Source organism: Misgurnus anguillicaudatus, chromosome 20, assembly GCF_027580225.2.
Source record: "Misgurnus anguillicaudatus chromosome 20, ASM2758022v2, whole genome shotgun sequence".
Taxonomy (NCBI): Eukaryota; Metazoa; Chordata; class Actinopteri; order Cypriniformes; family Cobitidae; genus Misgurnus; species Misgurnus anguillicaudatus.
The window spans coordinates 29,152,406-29,175,198 of record NC_073356.2 but is presented as its reverse complement, the minus strand read 5'-3'; the positions used below and the strand labels follow the sequence as shown (position 1 = coordinate 29,175,198).

Sequence of the window (22,793 nt, the reverse complement as noted above, 5' to 3'; positions counted from 1 at the left end):
CAAAAAAGTATTTTTTGTATAAATTAACCTACCCAAACCGTTAGTGACTTACCGAAAATCGTAAAACTTTCAAGCGCGTGCTGTCGGTTTGCAGTGGTCTCGGGTATGCGCGTCTCCTGGTAACAGGAACGCGCAACCGCAGTTTATTCAATAATTTAAGACCATAGCGACGCTCAACAATTACTCAACAACGACTCCGTCTACTTCATCATCTGTCATGACATGTTTTGTCCATGACAACTAGTCAAACAGTATTTGCTGTTGCTCAGCTGCCCAACCCAGTAAACTGCATCTTGCCCAAATCTAGCACTCTTGGAACAGTTTATGGCGCGGTACCTCAAAGTGTTTTGATGACGAAAACTGACAAACTATCTTATAATGACAATGAAACAATTCAAGGCATTTTGTAATTTTATTCTGTATTTTCCTTTTTTTTATTATTATTAACAAAATTATTTACACGTATCTCATCTTTCATTTCATCTGAATGTATAAATCCATGCACGGATTTGATTGGTCAAAATGAATTTTTAATATTGGCATGCTTGACTAATGGAATGAAAACTTTTGGTATTATTATTGTACTCTCTGTCTCCCAAAATGAATTCATTTTACATTAAACCTTATTTCATCAGTGAAAATATAAATAAGCAATCATTTATCACATAAATATGTCTTGATAGTAGTCTGAATGAACTTCCGTTAGTGTGACAAAGGACTGAGTTTCTACAAATAGTCCATCTCTGCTGTCTCAAGATGTTTAGTAATATGGTCCAGTATAATTTTTTCATTTGCTTTTTCTTTCAGGTAAAAGTGAGATCCAGGGAGCATCTGCACTGTAAATTCACCACTTGTCATGAGCTTCCACGCTGTAAGAGACAAAATACAAGCATTGAATATAAAAAGAAGACTCAAATTTGTGCATTTTTATATTTCTTGTCCATTTCGGACAACCTTGTAAGTCATGGGGTGTGTCCTCCTGTCCATCAAAGCATGTGACTGGACATGATAAAAAGGGTGTTGATGGGCTGCTACACCTGACAGAAATAAAGAACTCAACGGTTATTAAGTACTTGTAAAACATTGTTTTTTTATATATATTGTTTTAAAGTCTGAATAAAGTGTGTTTTGTAAACCCACCTAAAGTTGTCAGCCACACAGAGGTCTGCCTTTAGCGCAGGCAAAAAAAGTTTTACAAGCTCGGCATTGGCCAGTATCTCTGGCGGTGTTCCTCCAATAGAATTTACCCATGCAAGGAAGTCTTGATCTGAAAGGTGACTTCTTTTTGGTGCCTGCAATCTTGCCTCAGACTTAGAGAACAGTTTACATTTTAGTTATCTAAGCATAAGTATACATTTAATGTAATTTGTACATACATTTTCCAGTAACATAATTTGTGGGCTCATGTGGCACTAACCTTCACATAAATAACACAACATACAGTACAAAACACATTACACTTACATATGGTGCAGAGGCTCCAGAGAGAAATATATGGATCGGCTCAAGATCAAAGACCTTCTTCACATGCTCGGCAAAGGCAAAGCAAGTCATAGCTCCAAAACTGAATTAACAAATTGCGTAACGAATAAAAAGCATGTAAAATTATGTGTAACGTGTTTTTCTCAAACTATGCATTGATATTTGCTGTCATAAATCTTGACATGGGGTTTCATCATATTTCATTGAAATTTTATATTTCATTAATTAGCTTGGATGATTTTACACCTTTAATGTTGCATACCTATGTCCAAAGAGGGCAAATGGCTTCTCTTTGAGTTTTGGAAGTAGCACACCAATGACCTCATCAAGGATTTCTTGCATATTCATAAAAAATGGTTCCTTGGTTCTCCCTTCTCTGCCAGGCAGTCTAACTGAATACACTACAAAAACAGACGTTTAAAAAAAGTTCCGAGTTAAAAAAATAATTCACCTGTATTCACCTTAAAATAGACTACCTTCAATGGAGTTGTTGAGGGCTTTAGCCCAGCGGGCATAGTGGATGGACCCTCCACCGGCCCAGGGGAAACAGATAAGACGGACAACAGCATCTGGACACTTGCTGAAACAGTTTATGACTTTGTCCATCTCTCTGAGACAGAAACAATGTATATGACCCTTGATCAATGATGCATAAATGACAAAATTGTAAGCTTATGAAAATATTAATATTAATTAAGTTTGTGATAAAAAATCATACATGTTACATTGAAAAGTTGTACAAATATTGAATATTGCCTACAGAATTTGGTTAGAGAGAAAAAACACCTGCGCTTTACTTGAACTATAATTAACTTACATGAGTATTTGTAATAATGAATTATTACATCGTAGAAAATCACATTTTCATTATGAAATTAATTTCCCTATATAAATCAGTTGTGCTGAAATTATTTAATCGTTTCATTTGTGATGATTCAGAAAAGGATATTTTAATTAATTCATAATTTTGTTGTACATCATGTCCATTATATCATCATAACGATTTAATCAAACGATAAAGTTCTGTTCTCACGATTAAATGCTGTTTATTTCCTGTATAATCTTCTTCTTTGGTAATGATATACATATGAAACACGCTGCTGCCATCTATAGGTCACAATTTGCATTAAATTAATCTAGCATATCTTGTTGAAGGAGGTTTCATGTGGAAAGTGATAATTTATTTATTTTTCTTTCATTTAACAAGCTTTAAAAATATTTCTAAAGAAAAAGGAAGGCTACCATTTGTATGCCAAACTGTTGATATATAATAAATAAATTAGTCAATATAAATACAATTTTATAAGGAGTTCATGTATCATTTATGCTCATAAATATCAAATATAAATCAAATAAGTAAAAAAATAAGGTTTGTTCGACTTCATGTGGCGCTGCGAAAAACAAAACAGCGCGAGAGCATTGCGTTATTTTCCAATCCCTCTCGCGGTACTTCGATGTCATAAGTAGATCTGTCTGCGCAGCGCGGCGTGAAGTTGAACACACCTATCAATATAATAGGATGTGACGGCGTTTCCTGCAGTTGGTATTTCCTGTAGGGTCTCCCTGACTGTGCCGAGATGGTAAACCCGAAGCAAACCGGTAACAGGACCGAAGCGAGTCGATGAGACGCCAACCGACGCCGGTAAACGAGGATTAAAGCGACTGAAATCAAAGTCACGCTGTGGATTCAGGAAAGATTATCAAGCTATCAGCTTCAGATCCGAGTGTTTTTTCGTTGTTTATAAGAGACCGGACACTTTAGAAGAGCCATTGCGGATGGTTCAAGGCTGCTGATAAATATTCTTTTGAGTTTTTGAGTTTCCGGTTGCAGTTTTATATCTCCGACATAGGGTTGACTACATTTTGTTAAGTCAGTGCCTTGTAGTAGACCGACACCGGTAAGTTACTGGCCGGTGAAGCCCCGACCAGGGCAGAACCCCCGAGCGGCCCGCTTCAACGTACGTGGCAAAAGCCGGGAGTGTAGGTCTTTATACGGATCCATAAGTGAGGATAGTCAGTGGTTTTAAAGAAACACCCTTCAACCGGTATTTGATCTCCTGGAGCCGGCTAGAATCCGGACAGAGACCTCATGAATGGAAATCGGAACTACAGGTAAGTTGTTGGGTGACATATTTACAATTCCTTACTTTAACTATGGTGTAACTTTGTTGCGTACAACGTCATTCATGAAATGCTTGCGTCAGTTTTGTAAGACAAGAATATATGTATTATGCCAGTTCATGAAGGAATATCAGGTTGCTAGACTGAGCCACTTCGCCGCTCTTTGACATTTGGGTGTGTAGCAAACAAATTTGTGTGGAGGTTTGGTTTTTTGCAACGAAACGCCATGTGTGGAAGATCGTGACTCACTTACCCTGCTGACGTCACGGCATTATGGCCCAGCTGTCACGCACAGGTGCGTCGTTCGTCAGGTGCGGCGGTCCTCGAGCGGAGGAAGGGCAAGTTTTGTTCATCAGTTGCCATGACGACTGTCAGAAATTCGCCACTTCATTCAATCTCCACAGCCTTTATATCTCACCAAAGACTTTAAAGATGATGTGTGTGTTTCACTTAGGAAAGTTAATCATGTTTTTTAAAAAAAAAAGTTTAAATGGACCGCACCACCTTTTTGCTGGTTATATATTGCTCCACCACTGAGCTACAGGAACAGTGCTGAAATGATAATGATATAATCTTAAACTGCTCTTGGGTCTGCCAATAAGAGTTCATAAGTTTGCCTGTCTTATATCGCTCGATCAATAAGAAGTTGAGTTTGTCTACTATAGCTTTTCAAATGCCATCAGTCGACTTTCAATTCTTTTGCTTGGCCTGCCCTAAATTATTGAATCATGAGAGGAGAAACATTGTGTCTTATTTCCTGAATGAGTAAAACCCTTGTAAATGTGCCCGTTTGTCATTTAATTTCACTTATAAACTCCAAGCAACCAGTCAACAACAAACCTGGGGTACGTTCCAGTCAAATGTAAAGATGCTCCTAGCTATATTTAGCACACCCTATTATTAGGAATTTCAATGAAAGTGAGAAAAGTTGACTCGTGTGTGTGTGTGTGTGTGTGTGTGTGTGTGTGTGTGTGTGTGTGTGTGTGTGTGTGTGTGTGTGTGTGAACGATTGTTTGTGAACTGAGCAATTCGGTGTTAAATCAGTTTTGTGCAGGTCTATGCACGGCTGTTGTGTGTCTTACATGATCGTTGTACCTGGGTTTATTTTTAGAAACATCTGTTCATCTTTTAATTGGTTGTTACTCTTAGTAGTTTCGGTTACCATGGCGAGAGGGAAGCCACATGGGTAACGCCAGCATGGCAATGGCTCCCTGGGAAATGTAAGAATCGTTTGCTGCAGAATTCCCCTTACACACCTCTCAATAACAGTTTGACTATGTAAACCCCTTTAAAGCATCTTTACAACAGCAGTCATAACAAGCCCACCTCTGATGTTACATGATGCCATCATCTGCAAACTCAATGTGAGAAAACAGATGTGATGTCAAAGCTGATATTCAAAGTGAAACTGCAATGGAAATAATTACACAAAGTTTAAATCACCCACTCATGCACGTCTTAAAAAAACTCACAAAGGGCAATTTTGGTCTCCTAACTGTGACATTTTAAATAATCTGCTTTAAAGTACATTTTAAGTCATTGCAATAAAATTTAAACGTGTAGAATCAAACAACAAAGTATATTGGCCATGTGCGCCCTCAGGAAATGAAAGTAAGACAAGTCCCCAAAATCGTGAGTGTGCCGACGATGCTAACGATGCTAACTATTTTTTCTTTGGAAGTCGTAACCAGTTGTAGGTATGTTGTTACTTGTTAGTTTTGGTTTCACACGTGTATGCTGGTGTGTCAGTAAGGCGTGGGATATGGGTTATTTTCATAGTTTGGTAATGCTGAGTATTTGCCTTGATGCGGTGAGTAGGCATTTAAAGGAAATTTCCTTTTAAACCATCGCTCACTTTCATGTTGATTTTTATTTTTCACTGTCACAAAATGAACTTCGGAATGCCACATTGCTAATAATTCCATTATTAATCATGTTGTTATGAAATTTGAACATTTATAAATGGTGTATACATATTCGTAGAACGGGGCTTGCCTTATATCTTGGTGCATTATAATACATTTAATTTCTTGTGTGGGGTGTTCTGGGTTTTTTGCTGTCTGTTCAGTGGGTATTGCTGACGTTGAAAGTCCAACTGATATAGTGATAACCACCGTTGATGGAAATTCCCTTTGGTTTTCCCGACAGGAGCCGTTGGGGATGCGCCCCTGTTCTCCGTCCCTCGAAGGCCGGGCTATGGCACCATGGGGAAACCCATCAAGCTGCTGGCCAACTGCTTTCAGGTGGACATCCCCAAGATGGACGTCTACCTGTATGATGTGGACATCAAGCCAGAAAAATGCCCACGGCGTGTTAACAGGTGCTCCATACACACAACAGTCAACAAATAAAACGTTTTCTTAAGAAGATATATTAAATATTATTTGAAGAGTTTCGTTGCAGAACGAGATAGCCACCGTTTTTTTTAATTGTTCAGAAATCTCGTTTTTTGGTTGTGCATTCCAATTAATTTCAATTTAACTGCAGTTGGTTTTTATTTATTTAAACCTTCATAACTTAAACAATACAGCTAAGTAGCACCATAAAATAAAATAATAACATGATAACATAATAATAAACATATTTTGACAAAAATTTTAAAAAATGGATTTATCTCGTTTTGCAACGAAACTCTTCATATATTAAAATATATAATTTAACATATAATAATAAACATTGTTACACTAAAGCAAGTCCGAAAGCTATTTGGATATATAGGCATTAATAAACTCTTTGCTCAACTATTTTGATATTTGATCATGAAAACAGTGGTTCTCAAACTTTTTCAGCATGCGGCCCCCCTTTTGTATGGCGCATTCCTTCGCGGCCCCCCAAAGAATATTAATGACAAGAAACTGTTTTAAAACTCAACTTTTGATTAAACAAAACATATTAAATGATACGAAGTAGTGCTGTTGGTTAGTAGTCTCATTTTTTTAGGTTTAATTGCAAAGAATTCATGATAAATAATTTATTTTATAAAATGGCATAAAACTGGGGCCCCCCTGGCACCATCTCGCGGCTCCCCTGGGGGCCCCGGCCCCCAGTTTGAGAACCACTGGGATAAAATATGGTAGCGTGAAAAAAAATCCAGAATTTTTTTTAAATAAAAATTCTATTTACTACCTGCTGATGTGACTTGTAAATAAGCCATGAATAATAATAAGCCTAGTTTACATAAAAGGGAGGCGCTTTTATTAAATGAGCACTTGTGACGTTATATTAAAGACTTTGCGGTTTATATAAATTAGATTGAAATCTAATAAAAATGTACTAGTTTGGTTTCATTAAACCTTTGATGATCATTATTTGCCATTATCTTTCTGTGATGGCTTCTAGAGAGGTGGTGGATACAATGGTGCAGCACTTTAAGGTGACAATCTTCGGGGACAGAAGACCGGTCTATGATGGCAAAAAAAGCCTATACACCGCCCAACCATTACCAGTGGCCACAGGAGGGGTAAGTGAAGAGAGAAAATTATTCAAAGTTTATTCAAAATGCTGTTGAATATGCTAATCAGGTCAGTATTCCGAACAAAAAAAAAAACATTCAACAAGGAACACATGTGCGTTATTCCTGTAGGTGGACTTGGATGTGACCCTGCCGGGTGAAGGTGGAAAGGACAGACTGTTTAAGGTGTGCATTAAGTTTGTGTCGCTGGTCAGCTGGCACATGCTGCATGAGGTTCTTACTGGACGGAGTATGCCGGAACCTTCAGTGCTGGATAAACCAATTAGCACCAATCCCGTACACGCTGTGGATGTGGTTCTCCGCCATCTGCCCTCTATGAGGTAAGAAGACTTCCCATGTGTACTGTTACCTGATCATGTATGCTGTTTAATATAATTAGAGCACGTGTTTGAGTCGGTTGCGTCTTCAGCAATGCACTGCGTGGCTCAGTGTTGTAATATGAGATGACCTTTCGATGTAGATGTATGATAAGGTTAACATAGGAGTACACATCGTTGCTCTCTCCGTGTAACGTTTATTTTTTTATGTCTCTCTTCAGGTACACCCCAGTGGGACGGTCTTTCTTCTCCTCCCCTGAGGGCTATGATCACCCACTGGGTGGGGGGAGGGAGGTGTGGTTTGGATTCCACCAATCAGTGCGACCCGCCATGTGGAAGATGATGTTGAACATTGACGGTGAGTCAGAGAAGACTCTAAAGCCATTTTTTACACAGAAATTATGGAAAATGCATCTGGGATTCGTGTGGGATAATTTGATTTTTGGTTCATTCACACTGACAATGATTTTCTGGAATATGTGTGCGAATATACACGCATGCCATTAAGATGATCATAATTCCTGCCGCTTCGGACTCAGCCTGTAAGTTAAAACCTGTTAGCATTGCATTGTGATCGAATCTTTCAAACATGGTAAGGAGCATCACATTTCCTGCTGACGTCAGAGGTATTCAGGCCAATCACAACGTACAGATTAGCTGGCCAATCAGGATCACAACTTTTTAAAAATGTATGAGTTTTGTACAAAATCCAAGTTTCAGGAAGAGAATTAAATCTGGAGTTACAAAAATGTACGGTATGTGGAAAATAATGTGTTTTTTGAACCATAAACCACGCAAACACATTGTATTATACCAATTACAAAAAAATAAAGTTTTTTTAGCAATGAAATCGGTGCCCTTTAAAATAAATTTTCTGGGATCCAAGTGGTTTGTGAATACAGTTTAAAAAAAAAGGATTTTTTTTCATAATTTTAAAATGAATGAGTAACTGATTGGGGGAAACAAACCTTGAGCACAGTTTTTTTGTAAAGTGGATAAATTCTGCACTACTATATCACAAAAAAGAAATGCAAATATCTCAAAGCTTTTTGGGTGGGCGTGTTAGGACAAGGTCTTTTAAAGCAGAAAAAGTAAAACACTTTCCCCTGAAAAATATTTATGTTTATTAAATACTTTATTTATGTTTGTTTATTTATTTAATGATCTATTAATTTAATTACCAGCATGTGGTTTTGTCACCTAAACAATAACTGAGGTAAAAATTTTTCCAACCCATAGTTTCCGCCACTGCGTTTTACAAAGCCCAGCAGGTGATTCAGTTCATGTGTGAGGTTCTGGATATCCACAATATCGACGAGCAGCCCCGCCCCCTCACCGATTCCCACAGAGTCAAGTTCACCAAAGAGATCAAAGGTTGGTTTGGGTGTCATGTTCGTCGACTTCACTCAAGAGATGGCGACTTAAACATTTTCCTTCATCTGAATTATTTGGTGTAGCTTGGATTTTCTGCTACTCAGAGAGTGTAAACTACAGATTTATGAGTTTATGTACTGAACATGTAGACCTGTATTAATCTAGATCTGTGCTGTGAAGCTGAACGATAGGGTTTGGAGTCTGTGTAGTGGTGTAAATTCGATCTCATCTCTTTAGGTTTGAAGGTTGAGGTCACCCACTGTGGCACCATGCGAAGGAAATACAGGGTGTGTAATGTTACCCGCCGACCAGCCACCCACCAGACGTAAGTGTATATTCAGCTGCAAGGACCAAAAAACTGACAGGAAAAAAGACTAACACAATATGATTTTTTATATACCCGCACACACATATCAACCGTATAATGTTGCATATAATAAGTTTAATCAATTAATGACAGAAGTCAAGGACACTTCTTCATGGTTGTCTGTTTGCCATATTCCTCATTACTTCTGTTTTTTTGTATTTTTATCTTGACAGGTTTCCTCTACAGCTGGAGAACGGGCAGACGGTGGAGAGAACAGTGGCCCAATATTTCAGGGAAAAGTACAACCTACAGCTCAAGTACCCCCATCTGCCCTGTCTGCAAGTGGGACAGGAACAAAAACACACCTACCTGCCTCTGGAAGTAAGAGTCAAGATATTAAATCACAAGATTTCAGTATACATGTACAGAGTCACCATCAACGCTTTGTTTATTTGAGTGTTGTTATTTCTAGACATCAAACTGCTCAAACCTTTCAGATTTATCAACTTGTAAAGCTCATGTTCTTGTGATCAATACCATCCTTAAAGTCTGTCCTCTTTGCTCAGGTGTGTAACATTGTGGCAGGCCAACGCTGCATTAAAAAATTAACAGACAACCAAACCTCCACCATGATTAAGGCCACAGCCCGCTCGGCCCCAGACAGACAGGAAGAGATCAGCAGACTGGTAAGCATTATCACACATATATATATATATATATAAATGAAGAGTTTGGTTCCAAATCGCAATAAACGCCATTTTGGAAAAAAATGATTTACTGCCAAAATCAGTATTATATCAGGTCAGTATTTAAAAGTAAATTCTTAATTTTACGGAAATCCAATATCCGCAGTGTTATTCTGTCATCTTTTCTCCCTTTTTCCCAAAATGCAATATACCCCACTCCTGCTTTTCTACAGAACGCAATAAATCCGCTCCACATATTACAGCGCACCATTCCACGCAATGTAAACAAACAATGGTGGCGCGTTGAGTACACGGAATCTTAGTTTTCCTCATCTACTTTGTACTTCGTGATCAACAAACAAACAAAAACAAAATAATACTTTAATGTCATTGATAAACCTGTGGTTGTTTTCTGTAATGGGAAAGATTGTAAGTCATCAACATCCAATAACTTTCGCAAGAGGCACTCGGGAGACGGGTGCTCTCCCGACAGCATCTGTGAAGTTTATGTGATTCTAACACATTGACCCCAGGGGATCTTATGAAAACTTTACATTATTTTACTCAAAGTCAACGAAAATCGAGCAGGACCAAAACATTTGAAAAATGTTAAGTGACGCTGTCAAGTATTACCACAGCAATGACAGTGTCATTAATATAACAAACTAAGTGTTTTGGTTAATGCCATTAATGTTTATTTTTAATCAGTGTATACAACTAGTCAACTAAATGAATATGACATGGCAAAGATAAATGCACATGTATACATTGATTGAATAGATTTGTAGCATTTAAAAAAAAACTTGTCATGGAAAAAATGTGTTTTTATTATAAATCTTTGAAAATCAAGTTATGGATTTGAATTTTTAATGTTTTTATAACCTAAAGATGCTATGTGAAAGTTTGTAACAGAAAATAGTGGTTTTCATCTTGTCACTTTCTTGGTATAGAAAACACGTTTTTACCAAAATTTGTCAAAATGGATTTATTGCGTTTTGGAACCAAACTCTTCAAATATATCTTTTTTAACAATACTGATTTTTTTTTTAACTCAAAGCATTATCACTATAATATAAGTTATCGCATATTACACTGCAAAAATGACTTTCTTAGTATTTTTGTCTTGTTTTCAGTAAAAAATGTCTAAAAATCCTTAGATTAATATGTATTTTCTTGATTGGCAAAATGACCTTGGAAAATATTAAATGTAAGTGAATTTGTGCTTAAAACAAGCAAAAAAAAATCTGCCAATGAAATAAGAAAAAAATTCTTGAATTAAGTGTTTATGAAAACAAATTTCAAGAATCATTTTTCTTATTCCAGTTGAAGATTTTGTTTGCTTGTTTTAAGCACAAATTCACTTACATTTTATATTTTTGGTCCAAAAACAAGACTTATTTTCCTAGGTCATTTTGCTCATCAAGAAAATACATCTTAATTTAAGAATTTTTTTATATTTAGATGTCCCAGTTCGATTCAGATTCTCGGATTGATTTTTATACTCCATTTAACTCAATGAATATTGATTTAATACAAATACTATATTTATAAAAAAGAACAGTGAACAGAAGTAAACAAGTGCAGTGTTTCCCATACATTGATTTATTTGTGGTGGCCCACCACAGAATCAACACTGGCCCCCACAAATAGAATTTTCATGATTCCGATTTACATTTTTATTTCACTATTTAAAACAGTTTAATTCGGCTTAAAATATAATTTGATATATAATACAGATCAAATACAGATACAGATCAAAGAGTAGAAGTGAAACATATTTCAGGTGCCATCACTAGATCAAACGCAAACACGACATGATGACGTCACATATATGCTAATTAGCGGGTGACGTCATCACCACCACAGTCTCTTAAAATCTTGTTCGAAACACTGAAGTGGGTAATTAATAAAAAGAAATTAAGAGCCACCACTATTGTAACCATCTTGCTTGTGAAATCTAAAATGCTTCCATAACACTGACTTTTTATGTGAAACCACTTGAAACCACGTAAAAAAAACGATTAATCGGAAAATCTATTTTTTTTGCCCTGCCCTTTTGCATATTGCATTTTTTTATATCATGCAGCCCTATTAAACATATACATTGCCAGAGTTTTATAATGAAATGTGAATAATAGCCAATAAGTGTCCATCATTCATGAATTTGAAGTAGAAAGAATCTAAAACTAAATCTTATTATTCTCCATGTATATAACTTTTTCTCCACTCTCTCTCTCGCTTCCCTCAGGTTCGCAGTGCCAACTACAACCTGGACCCCTTTGTGCAGGAGTTTCAGTTCCGCGTGCGGGACGAGATGGCGGAGGTGACGGGTCGCGTCCTGCCCGCCCCCATGCTGCAGTACGGCGGCAGGGTGAGCTCTGAACACTTCATGGTACCCGCCCCTTTCACTCGTGTGCTGTATGCTTTTGTGTTTGTGTAGGAGGATAGAAGTTGGGTTTGGTTTGAGTCTTGATGAATTGGTAAATACATTTTTTGGCTGTTGCTAATTGTAACATATTTGCATGATATTTTTAAATTAATGGAATGAATTGCATGGCTGCGTGCTTTAACATTTTTATGTTTAACTGCATGCTTTTTCTCTCTTGCCAGTATCTTACTTTTGCATTTTATAGCAGTTTTTATTTAGTATATGGGTAACACTTTCCAATATGATTGTCACAACTGACCAATTAAGATAAAGCTTACATAATAAGTTTGCATATTATTTAAATGCAAAACAAATGTATCCAAGTTCTGGCAGACATGAACCATCCTGTAGTCTGTATGTTTGTGCAGTGTTTTAACTCATTGTAAGCATGTATGAGTGGAAAGTAACCTTTATCAAATTAATCTTACAGAATCGCACAGTAGCCACCCCGAGTCACGGGGTTTGGGACATGAGAGGCAAGCAGTTTCACACTGGAGTTGAGATCAAGATGTGGGCCATCGCCTGTTTCGCCACTCAGAGACAATGCCGTGAAGAAGTTCTCAAGTGAGGTGTTTTCCATCTCTCCGTCTATTATCAAATGCACCTCTTGTGCTAGAATTAAACCAGAGGTTATTTTCCACAGGGGCTTTACAGACCAGCTGCGTAAGATCTCGAAGGATGCTGGGATGCCCATACAAGGCCAGCCATGTTTCTGCAAATACGCTCAGGGAGCAGATAACGTGGAACCGATGTTTCGTCACCTGAAGAACACCTACGCTGGCCTTCAGCTTATCATCGTCATACTGCCCGGAAAAACCCCCGTTTATGATACGTACTTTAACGTTTTTTGCCACCGGATTGTTCTTGGTCTGTTGTGCTTAAGTTTGTCATTTCTTTCTCCAGCGGAAGTGAAGCGTGTTGGAGACACTCTGTTGGGAATGGCCACTCAGTGTGTGCAAGTAAAAAACGTGGTGAAGACGTCTCCCCAGACCCTCTCCAACCTCTGCCTCAAAATCAACGTCAAGCTGGGTGGCATCAACAACATACTGGTTCCACATCAACGGTGAGAGAGCATAGTATATTCAATTCTTCCCATAACTTTATATATGAGGAGCTTGTATGCTTAGTCGCTAAACGCCAATTCCATTAAAAATGACATGATTACATTAACCGAATGCTTCGGCAAGTATTGTACACACTACATTTAAACTCAATTGTCACATCACCTTTTAGTGCTTAATCTTGTTTTGTACACACACAGTTCAGTAATTTATGGGACTGACAAACACAATCTACAACCAAATTAACTCCCGCAAAATGCAGGTAGTGACAACCGCATTTACAGATACTTTGCATAGTGTGTACAACTAGTTGCTAATGAAGTATTTAAGCATGCATCATGGACATGATGGGTCTCTTTTCTGAAAAAATAAATGCCTAGAAGTTGAAAAAGGCTTATGTGTGCGTTGTGACACAAGCACGAGCGTTTGCTGACTAGTGTTTACAGATTTTGCACGAAAAATACAGCAAGCAAGAAAATCCAATAATAAACTGAAATAAATCCAAATGCTTTACCTCAAAGATTCAAAATATTGGACTGGCAGCTTCTCACTTTAAAGGCGGGGTGCACGATTTTTTTTGGGGGGGGAACGCTTTGTAAAAGGGAGTCGGGCCGAGTACCAAAATAACATTTGTAGTCTATCAGCAGTAAGAGAGCGTGTCTACTAACCAACATCTTTCCTGAGTTGCGTATGTGTGAGGTTGGTCCATTAAAAGAAAGGTTCAGATTCTATTGGGTTAGGGGTGTGTTTGTTTAGGTGATTTCAAATGCCAACATTGGTGTTATTAAAAGGCGGGGTGCACGATCTCTGAAAACCAAAAACTTAATTGCTTCATGAGCCAAAAGCCATAAAAGGATAAGCGCCACAAAGGTATGCAGGTACAAAAAAAGACGAGGACCTGGCAACACTGCAAGACAGCGCTGAGAGAAGCAGCCTCACAAATAGCTCACAAACACACAACGCCAAGACTGTGGTTTATTGCAAAACATAACGCTGTAATTTTATTTTTGTCAAAGCTGTGAATGATAACCACAGGTGTGGGCAAAACGTTGATATGGTTACATCTGTTTTAATCGTCACAGTTTCGGGAGTGAGTCTTGTTCCGTACACCCATGGAATGATCATTAATGAGAATTACTTCCACATGTAAATACAGTTGTCAATCACGAAAGTTAGCAGTGGGTACGGGGTTCTAAACTGCAAAAAAATTACTTTTTTACTTTGTATTTTAGGGCTGCTTAATGATTAGTCATGACTATTCGTTTGCAGAATAAAAGTTTTTGTTTACATAATATTATACATGGTACATTACACAAATATTATGTATATAAAAATACAAACATGTATGTATAATTTTAAGGAAAAAATATATTGATATAATAAATATTTATATTTATATATGATATAAATTATATGTAAATATACAAATGCTTATACACATGCAAATATTTCTTAAATATATACATAACATATATTTATATATACATAATTATTATACGCATTAAATATGTAAATAAAAACTTTTATTCTGCAAACAATTAGTTGCAACTAATCGTTAGGCAGCTCTAGTATTTTTGTCTTGTTTTCAATAAAAATATAAAAAAATCTTAAATTAAGATGTATTTTCTTGATGAAAAAATGACCTAGGAAAATACGTTTTTAGACAAAAAAAATAAAGTTTAAGCAAATTTGTGCTTAAAGCAAGCAAAAAAATCTGCCAATGGAATAAGAAAATATTTCTTGAATTAAGTGTTTATGAAAAAGTCAACTTATTTTAAGAAAAGTTTTCTTATTCCATTGGCAGATTTTTGTTGCTTGTTTTAAGCACCTTTTTTCGTCTAAAAACTTGACTTATTTTCTTAGGTCATTTTGCTCATCAAGAAAATACATATAATTTAAGAATTTTAAGATATTTTTACTGAAAACAAGACAAATATACTAAGTAAGAAAGTATTTTTTGCAATGTTAACGGTTTTGCATCTGAGCTCTTCTTATCACGTTTTACTTGCTTGGGTCATGGTGTAAGTTTAGAGTTTTACTCTGTTAATAATGTTATACTGTGGAGGTGTGATTCAGTGTGGAAAACAAAAACCTCAATGTTTTAATGCTTGGTTTCTGTTTATTTGTTTTCCAGCCCATCTGTTTTCCAGCAGCCAGTCATCTTTTTGGGAGCTGATGTCACTCATCCACCTGCAGGAGATGGGAAGAAACCCTCAATTGCAGCTGTGAGATGCCAATATTTGCATTTATAGAGTTTAAGTAACTGGAAATATGTCACGTTTGTAATTCTATTGCTGTATTGCTGTCACCATTAACTTACCTTCATGTTATACAAACCCATATTCTTTTATTTAATTTTTACACTGCAAAAAATGATTTTCAAGAAAAACTTTTGCATAAAACAAGCAAAAAAATCTGCAAATGGGGTAAGCAAATTTTTCTTGAATTTTGTGTTTAAAAAAATTGTTCAAGATTTTTTGCTTACCACATTGGCAGATTTTTTTGCTTGTTTTGTGCACAAAATATCTTAAATTTGATATTTTTCGTCTTAAACCTAGACTTATTTTCTTGGGTCGTTTTGCTCATCAAGAAAAAGCATCTTAATTTAAGAATTTTTGGATATTTTTACTGAAGACAAGACAAAAGTGCAAAAATTTTTTTTTCTTAAATCATTTGTTTGCAGTGTATGAAACACCCAAATTTGATGTTTGCTTTTCATATACGAACATTCATAGTGAATGTCTCTCAAGCTCCAATATCAAATTTAATAAGTTTAACTGTTTCCTCTATATCTGCTGTTCTGCACAGGTGGTTGGCAGTATGGACGCTCACCCCAGCAGGTACTGCGCTACAGTCCGTGTTCAGAGGCCGAGGCAGGAGGTCATACAGGACCTGGCGTCCATGGTGCGAGAGCTGCTTATTCAGTTCTACAAGTCCACCCACTACAAACCCACCAGAATCATCTTCTACAGGGATGGAGTATCTGAGGGACAGTTCAGACAAGTGAGGCTCTCCTACGCCCCCTCTCTTTCTTTAGACATCACTGCATTTATTTATTTATTTAAGGAATAGTTTACCTGAGGTTTCATTTTTGGTTGAACTTAAATATGAAATCTCTTATAATGCTTAAACATTTCTATTTTGAACATTTCTATGTGTCGTATGTCTTTCTAGGTTCTGTACTACGAGTTGCTGGCCATTCGTGAAGCCTGTATCAGTCTTGAGAAGGAATATCAACCCGGCATCACCTACATTGTCGTCCAGAAACGCCACCACACACGGCTCTTCTGCGCCGACCGCACTGAAAGGGTGAGGAAAAGTCTCCTAATAGTTTAGTGTTGATTTTTGCTGCCTTTCTATTTCAAAGCTCACACTCTCACTTTTTTGTTTTTAAGGTGGGCCGAAGTGGAAACATTCCAGCTGGTACCACAGTGGACACTGACATCACCCATCCTTATGAATTTGACTTTTATCTTTGCAGTCACGCTGGAATACAGGTATGTATGACATGTGAACAGAACTGTTCCTTATCAGTATTATGACAGTGTATTGATAAGCCTTCTGAAACTGATGTCAAAACAACTCTTGGGTTAAAAGCCCAACTCTAACAATTGTCTTCATTGTGTGCATTCTCATTTGTTGCTGTTAATACAGGGTACAAGCCGACCTTCACACTACCATGTGCTGTGGGACGACAACTGCTTTACAGCCGACGAGTTCCAGCTTTTGACCTACCAGCTGTGCCACACATACGTCCGCTGCACTCGGTCCGTATCCATCCCAGCACCAGCCTACTATGCCCATCTTGTAGCCTTCAGAGCCCGCTACCATTTGGTGGACAAAGAGCATGACAGGTAGGGAAGATATACAGGCCGTCTTAAATTTAGCAAGTTACGGGTCTTTGAACATTTCTCTTTTTTTTTATTCTTCACAGCGCTGAAGGTAGCCACGTGTCAGGCCAAAGCAACGGGCGTGACCCCCAGGCCCTGGCCAAAGCCGTACAGATCCATCACGACACACTGAGGACCATGTACTTCGCTTAGCCCCGCCCCGACCTGTTATCATGCACTTAGGTGGGGAGGGCTTCTCCATATCACAGGCTGCTAAAGCGAACCAAATGTAACCGAACTTACAGGAGGACAACAGCACTGTTATGCAATAGAAAACGGCCAATCTTTTCACTGCTGCTTCGCTCGAGGATTTTTGGTCCGTTTAATTGTTTTTATGATGTAGATTTAGCAGCTATACCATTATTTATTAGATTCGTAGAACTGTCCATTTAACATGTATAGGTCACAAAACCAAGCGTAAAGGTTTGCTCGATCAACTATTTGTGAATCAGCAAATAATGCAGTGTTATTTATTTGGCAAAGGTGCGATTTGAGACGCGTAGATTTCTGCACATAGCTGCTCTAGCTTGAGTCACTTGCAGATGTGTTGAAGCACAACTGAAACTAATCTTGGAGCGCCTGGTTTATGCATTTTATTAGGTCTTGTGTAGAAGTATGTTGGAGGAATGCCACTAGAGGAACTCCACGTGCTTTTAAACATTGGCAAAAAGCAGCAAAACTGGTTTCAGCATGAAAGCAAGTTACTTTACTTCGCTAAGCCTAAAGACAAACTCTTCCTGGAATGTCATTCCATTCCACGTCAGACACGTCTGTTCCTTTGCATCTCATTTACATCTCAAGTTTCCATGTCTTATTTGCTTATCGAACATTGGAGAGTTATTGAGCCTCACCTTTCCATCCAATTCCACAGTCTTTTTTTGAAGGATTATGTGTGTTACGTACACCTCTGTAATATATTAACTTTCTGCTCCATGCGCTGCATGGAAAATACTTCACCTTCCGTCTAAACTGTTGCTTCCGCGCCGTTCCTCTTGCCGTTCTCCTCGGCTCACTCATTAAGCGGGTGACAGATTAGCTAAGGGCTGCAGCTTCATCAAAAGGGGAACTTTGAACTTCATTGAAACACAAGGTTGGTGAAAAATTTCCATGTAGTAGTCGACTGTACGTTTATGTGTGTGCGTTGAATCCTGGGTGCCTCGTTGTGTCCTTACGCACCTACGGCGGAAGCTTTGAAATGGGACGGTGCGTGACCATAGCAAACTTGTATGAATATGTAGGCCTACGCACGTATAATTCCACCCAAGGCGACTCGGAGGCCTACGATATTGATAAAAAACACTTTACGGCTGTCGGACATTTCACATTTCTCTTTGGTTATTTATAATTTTGAGCTTACATTGTCAGTACGCATCTGTAAATTATGTATTTAAGTTATTATCAGGTGTCTTTCCTGTTTTACCCCTGTGAACTCTGACAAACACTGTCCCATAAGCCTTTTAGTGCAATAAGCCAATTATTGAAGGCTCTGTTGTAGACTTTCATTATATGATGCAAACCGTACCTTATAATCGAATGCTTTACTTTTAAAAACTCACTTTTTTTCATGAACTTGAATGCCACGGATATGGGAATTTTATCAAAAAGCCAACTGATGTATTTTAAGGTTGTTGGGTGTGTGGTGGGGGGTGTTTTCATTTTAGGGTTAAGTTTACAAAGATGATCGTTACAGGACTCTCGTAAAGCTTTGTCATCTTAAGATCGAAACTTACCATTCGTATAAAAAGTAAAATAAAGTGCCTGTTTTGTAGGAAATGTCCCTAAATTCAATTTCGCTGGGGTACGTTTTAAATATATAAAGTATGAGTGGCATGTACATAATGTCTGATAGAAATTTAGCTATTTGGACTATTGTTAATGTTTATTCAGCAACCATTGAATCAGTGAACTTATATAACAGAAAGTCCCAGTCGCGACTCTCCCCAGTTAACTTTTTGTATTTTTTATTTAAAATTTTAACCCTTTCTATTTCATAGGCCCTTGTATTAAACTACATTCCACACAGACCAAACCAATGTGCCTCCAAAATCAGGGTTAGGAGAGGTTATTTAGATTGTAGCGGTGTGGGGTATATTTATGAACTCCGTGACCTCTCGCACTCTTTTACATCGCCCTTACTGTGAATGGCACTGTGGTCTTTCTGCTTTGTATCAGTAAATACGTGTTGACCGGTGTAGCTGCTATTTTGCATAACACTTATATTTGGAGAGATCGCAAGAGAGGTCCTGTGAAAAACGACTGACAAATATATTGCTGCACTTCATTGTTTAAAAAGCTGTATGGTCTTAGATTGGGTGAAACGCCCAAGGTGCTAAAGAGTGAGATGCTGTAATAAGGGTGATCTCTGCCACACTAATATCTCAGCTGTTCGTTTACTGCGAAAACTTGTTAAATTGTGTGTGATTAATGAATTTTTACAGAGTAAACACTTAAAATTTGAGCTTTGGAGCGTTTTCGTGTGTTTCGTTTTGTTCGGTTAGCTTGAAAATGTTTCGCAATTAGAAACATATTTTGGACTTTAATTTTTACGTTTAATCAAATTGCTTGCGCATTTTATTACATTTTAAATTTTGGCTACACTTTAACTTATCAAATTAGGTTAAGCAAAAAAAGGTTTAAAAGAAGTTGAAATTGCTCAACTTAATCTAGAAGTTAAAGTTTAGCCAATATTTAAAACACTACGTTAAAATGAATTTTTACTTTACGACTTTTATTTTTTATAAATGACCGATTTGATTAAATAAAAAAATTAAAGGGACATTCCACTTTTTTGAAAATATGCTAGTTTTCCAGCTACCCTGGAGTTGAACGTTTGATTTTTATCGTTTTGGGGTCCATTCGGCTGATCTCCGGGTCTGGTGCTGCCACTTTTGGCATGGCTTGGCACAGTCCATTGGATCTGATTGGACCATTGGCATCGCGCTAGAAATGGCCAGGGAGTTTCGGTATTTTTCCTATTTGGAACGTGACTCTTCTGTAGTTACATCATGTTTTAGGTTCGACAAAAAAATAAAAGTTGTGATTTTCTAGGCCAATATGGCTGGGAGCTGTGCACTCGGTCTGGCGTGGTGATCGGGGACTTTGCTGCCGTGGCATGGCTGCGGCATGTGCAGTGATATTACGCAGCGCCCAAAATGGTATAATAGCGCCTGAATAATATAACTTTTAATAGCTATTTTTGGGACTATTTTCGGGCGGTGCGTGGTATCACTGCGCCTCCTGCAGCCATGTTGCGGCAGCGGGGTCCTTGATTGTTGCGCCAGAGTGAGAGTGTAGTTCCTAGCCATATCTGCATAGAAAATTGCAACTTTTAATTTTCCGTTTGTCTTGGTACATGATGTAACTATAGAAGAGTCAAGTTTTGAATGGGAAGAATGTCGAAGCTCTTTGGTTGTTTTTTTGGCGCGGTGCTAGTGGTCTGGTCCGATTGAATGGATTGTGCTGAGCTATGCTGGGGGTGGTGGCGCCAGACCCGGAGATCGGCTGAATGGATTCCAAAACGGTGGGAATCAAACGTTTGGCTCTAGGGATGCTGGAAAATGGGCATATTTTCAAAAAAGTGGAATGTCCCTTTTAAGGCAGCCAAAAATAGTTAAAAACTAAACAAATCAATAAATACATATTTTTATTGTAGTTTCAGACAAATTAAATGTTTTGGAATTTAAAAAATGAAATAAATGTTTTAGTGGGTTAACTGGAATTCAAAAATTGTATCCTTGTAATAATATTGAATAGCTTTGGTGCTCTTTTCCTTGTTTTATTGACTTTGAGAACTATAATTTCTGTCTCTACCAGCATAAATTTACTTGAACAAGGGAAGTGATCAGGAGAGTTTGCAGACATGTGTGTTGAGCTGTCAATGATGTGTGCTGAAATCTTACACAGCCTTCTTAACGTGCCACGGAATAAGTCGTTTAAGGCCTGTGGGTGGGAGCAGTTTAATTTGTGGGTGTGGCTTAAAGGGCTCCCATAAACCCTGACGTACTTAGCTTAAAGCTGGACTGTGGATACCTTAAAGCGTTTTTAAATCAGATGAGAGGTATATTTGTATATTTTTAAATAGCAGACCTGCGTATGCACATCGATTATTTTTGCTAACAAAGTCTATGAAAGTTGATAATAAGCAAAAGATGGTAATGGTGAGATTAATAGCTACTAATATAAATTGGGCTGATATGCAATAGACTGTTGACTATTAGATTCGTCTCGTCGTCATTTTTCGAAAGAAATTAGTTTTGAGTGAGTTTCTTTGCATTCTTCTTCTGTGGTATTTATATCGTCTTACGAAAGAAATAATGTCGTTCAACAAGGAGCTGAGCCTTCAGTACCTTATTCTTATGCTTTATTACATTTAGTAACGTAAACATGAAGGTACCGCCTTAACATTTCCATTTCGGTTAAGTGTTGGGTGATTCGCACACGGGGACGTTTGTAAAGGCCTGTTGGCTACTAACCCTTTTGAACTTGTCATGTGGTGTCTGTTTTCTTCGAGCTTGGAGTATTTACCGCTTTTGTTTGTTTCTGTGGCTTTGTTGAGGTGTTTAGTAAGTGGAATGTGCCTTTTCTGATGGTGCTGTTATCAGACAGAATATTAAGACATTTTTAAGGGCCCAACAAGCCTATATTAAAGTTAGTATATATTTATATGATATACTGTATAATGTGTGTTCAAGAGTGTTAAAACTGTATGTGTGGGTGTGATTGTGCCTCTTTTTCGCCAATAAGACATTGAATCACAGAGTTTGCCAGTAACGGGGTCTCTGGACCAAACTTTCTATACAAAGGTAGTTTTTTTTATTATTATTTGGCACTGCATAACTATCAGATCATGCACTGAACAAGAAGGCTATACAGTACAAAGCCTGGAAACATCCCAAATGCACACTTGTAGTTTATTTTTATCTTGCAACTATTTTCAACAATCGGTGTCAAATCAGTTTTTTCTGTATGTAATGAAATGGCAATAACTTAGTTTGCAAAATCACTAATATTTTACCTGAAGTGTGAAACGATTACTGTATAAGTAAGATGGCTTGGTTCTAGCCAGGAGCCAACTTTTAAGATTAACTGTTACTTTAATATCACGGTTTTATCCAAAGTCAGCAGTCTTTCCATTGAGATACACATTCAACACTTTGATGTAATGGTTTAGTTACAGTGTGACGAAATAACAAAATTAATTGTCTTGTTTTTAAATATATTCATCTCTTTTTGTTTCATCTCAGCCTTTCTAATGTATTCTTTCATTGGATTGTTTTATTTGGCTGTTCTATTTAATTCTCAATATTTTAAATAAAGTATATGTATGCAAACTTTCAATATGTATTATGAAGTGTTTGTCTTGGATAGAAATGATGCATATGAATAAATTTTACATTTACATGTTTTTGTTCATTGTAAAGAACTTTAGTTTGCTTCACATGGGTGAGGAGTAACACTGGTGATTCATTGCTAAAAATGTATATATTATAGCTTTTAAAAAGATTATGGATTATTATAATGTCATAAATGTAGATAAGATTAATGCTGCACTCTATAAACGACTAGGTTATTTTTAACTCATAATGGGTAAATATAGGACAGAACAATAGGTTATGCCAGGTTAAAAATTACCCAATGTTGGGTTGTTGTTATGCA

The 22,793-nt window shown here is 37.3% G+C and overlaps 2 protein-coding genes across 5 annotated transcripts; one reads left to right on the top strand and one right to left on the bottom strand.

Annotated features, from left to right (window-relative positions):
* Positions 1-635: 635 nt before the first annotated feature.
* olah (oleoyl-ACP hydrolase) lies at positions 636-3,993 on the bottom strand. 3 transcript variants are annotated; one of them, XM_073858458.1, is made up of 7 exons: positions 3,857-3,993; positions 1,959-2,092; positions 1,745-1,883; positions 1,465-1,564; positions 1,141-1,310; positions 955-1,037; positions 636-869 (listed from the first exon to the last, which is right to left on the bottom strand). In XM_073858458.1, the coding sequence occupies exons 2-7, from the start codon at positions 2,086-2,088 to the stop codon at positions 727-729; spliced, it is 765 nt and encodes a 254-aa protein (XP_073714559.1). In that variant the 5' UTR covers positions 2,089-2,092; positions 3,857-3,993; the 3' UTR covers positions 636-726. The 3 variants fall into 3 exon arrangements, with proteins under 3 accessions (XP_073714559.1, XP_055076460.1, XP_055076459.1); XM_055220485.2 differs by lacking the exon at positions 3,857-3,993 and adding an exon at positions 2,516-2,624; XM_055220484.2 differs by lacking the exon at positions 3,857-3,993 and adding an exon at positions 2,300-2,509.
* ago3b (argonaute RISC catalytic component 3b) lies at positions 3,029-22,475 on the top strand. 2 transcript variants are annotated; one of them, XM_055220471.2, is made up of 19 exons: positions 3,029-3,594; positions 5,752-5,923; positions 6,943-7,063; positions 7,187-7,395; positions 7,614-7,750; positions 8,632-8,766; positions 9,004-9,091; positions 9,307-9,454; positions 9,640-9,759; positions 12,008-12,130; positions 12,618-12,751; positions 12,831-13,015; positions 13,091-13,250; positions 15,383-15,473; positions 16,057-16,251; positions 16,423-16,557; positions 16,644-16,745; positions 16,903-17,102; positions 17,183-22,475. In XM_055220471.2, exons 1-19 carry the CDS (start codon positions 3,576-3,578, stop codon positions 17,289-17,291), a joined length of 2,583 nt encoding a protein of 860 aa, XP_055076446.1. In that variant the 5' UTR covers positions 3,029-3,575; the 3' UTR covers positions 17,292-22,475. The 2 variants fall into 2 exon arrangements, with proteins under 2 accessions (XP_055076446.1, XP_055076445.1); XM_055220470.2 differs by having other exon boundaries at positions 12,008-12,151.
* The last annotated feature ends 318 nt before the right edge of the window (positions 22,476-22,793 follow it).

Coding starts and splice junctions, on each gene's coding strand:
- olah (XM_073858458.1), bottom strand. CDS start 2,088: ATGGACAAAGTCATAAACTGTTTCAGCAAGTGTCCAGATGCTGTTGTC. Junction 1,565..1,744: donor TTTGCCCTCTTTGGACATAG/GTATGCAACATT, acceptor TTGTTAATTCAG/TTTTGGAGCTATGACTTGCT. Junction 1,038..1,140: donor TGTGTGGCTGACAACTTTAG/GTGGGTTTACAA, acceptor TATTTCTGTCAG/GTGTAGCAGCCCATCAACAC.
- ago3b (XM_055220470.2), top strand. Junction 7,064..7,186: donor TACCAGTGGCCACAGGAGGG/GTAAGTGAAGAG, acceptor TTATTCCTGTAG/GTGGACTTGGATGTGACCCT. Junction 9,760..12,007: donor AGGAAGAGATCAGCAGACTG/GTAAGCATTATC, acceptor CGCTTCCCTCAG/GTTCGCAGTGCCAACTACAA.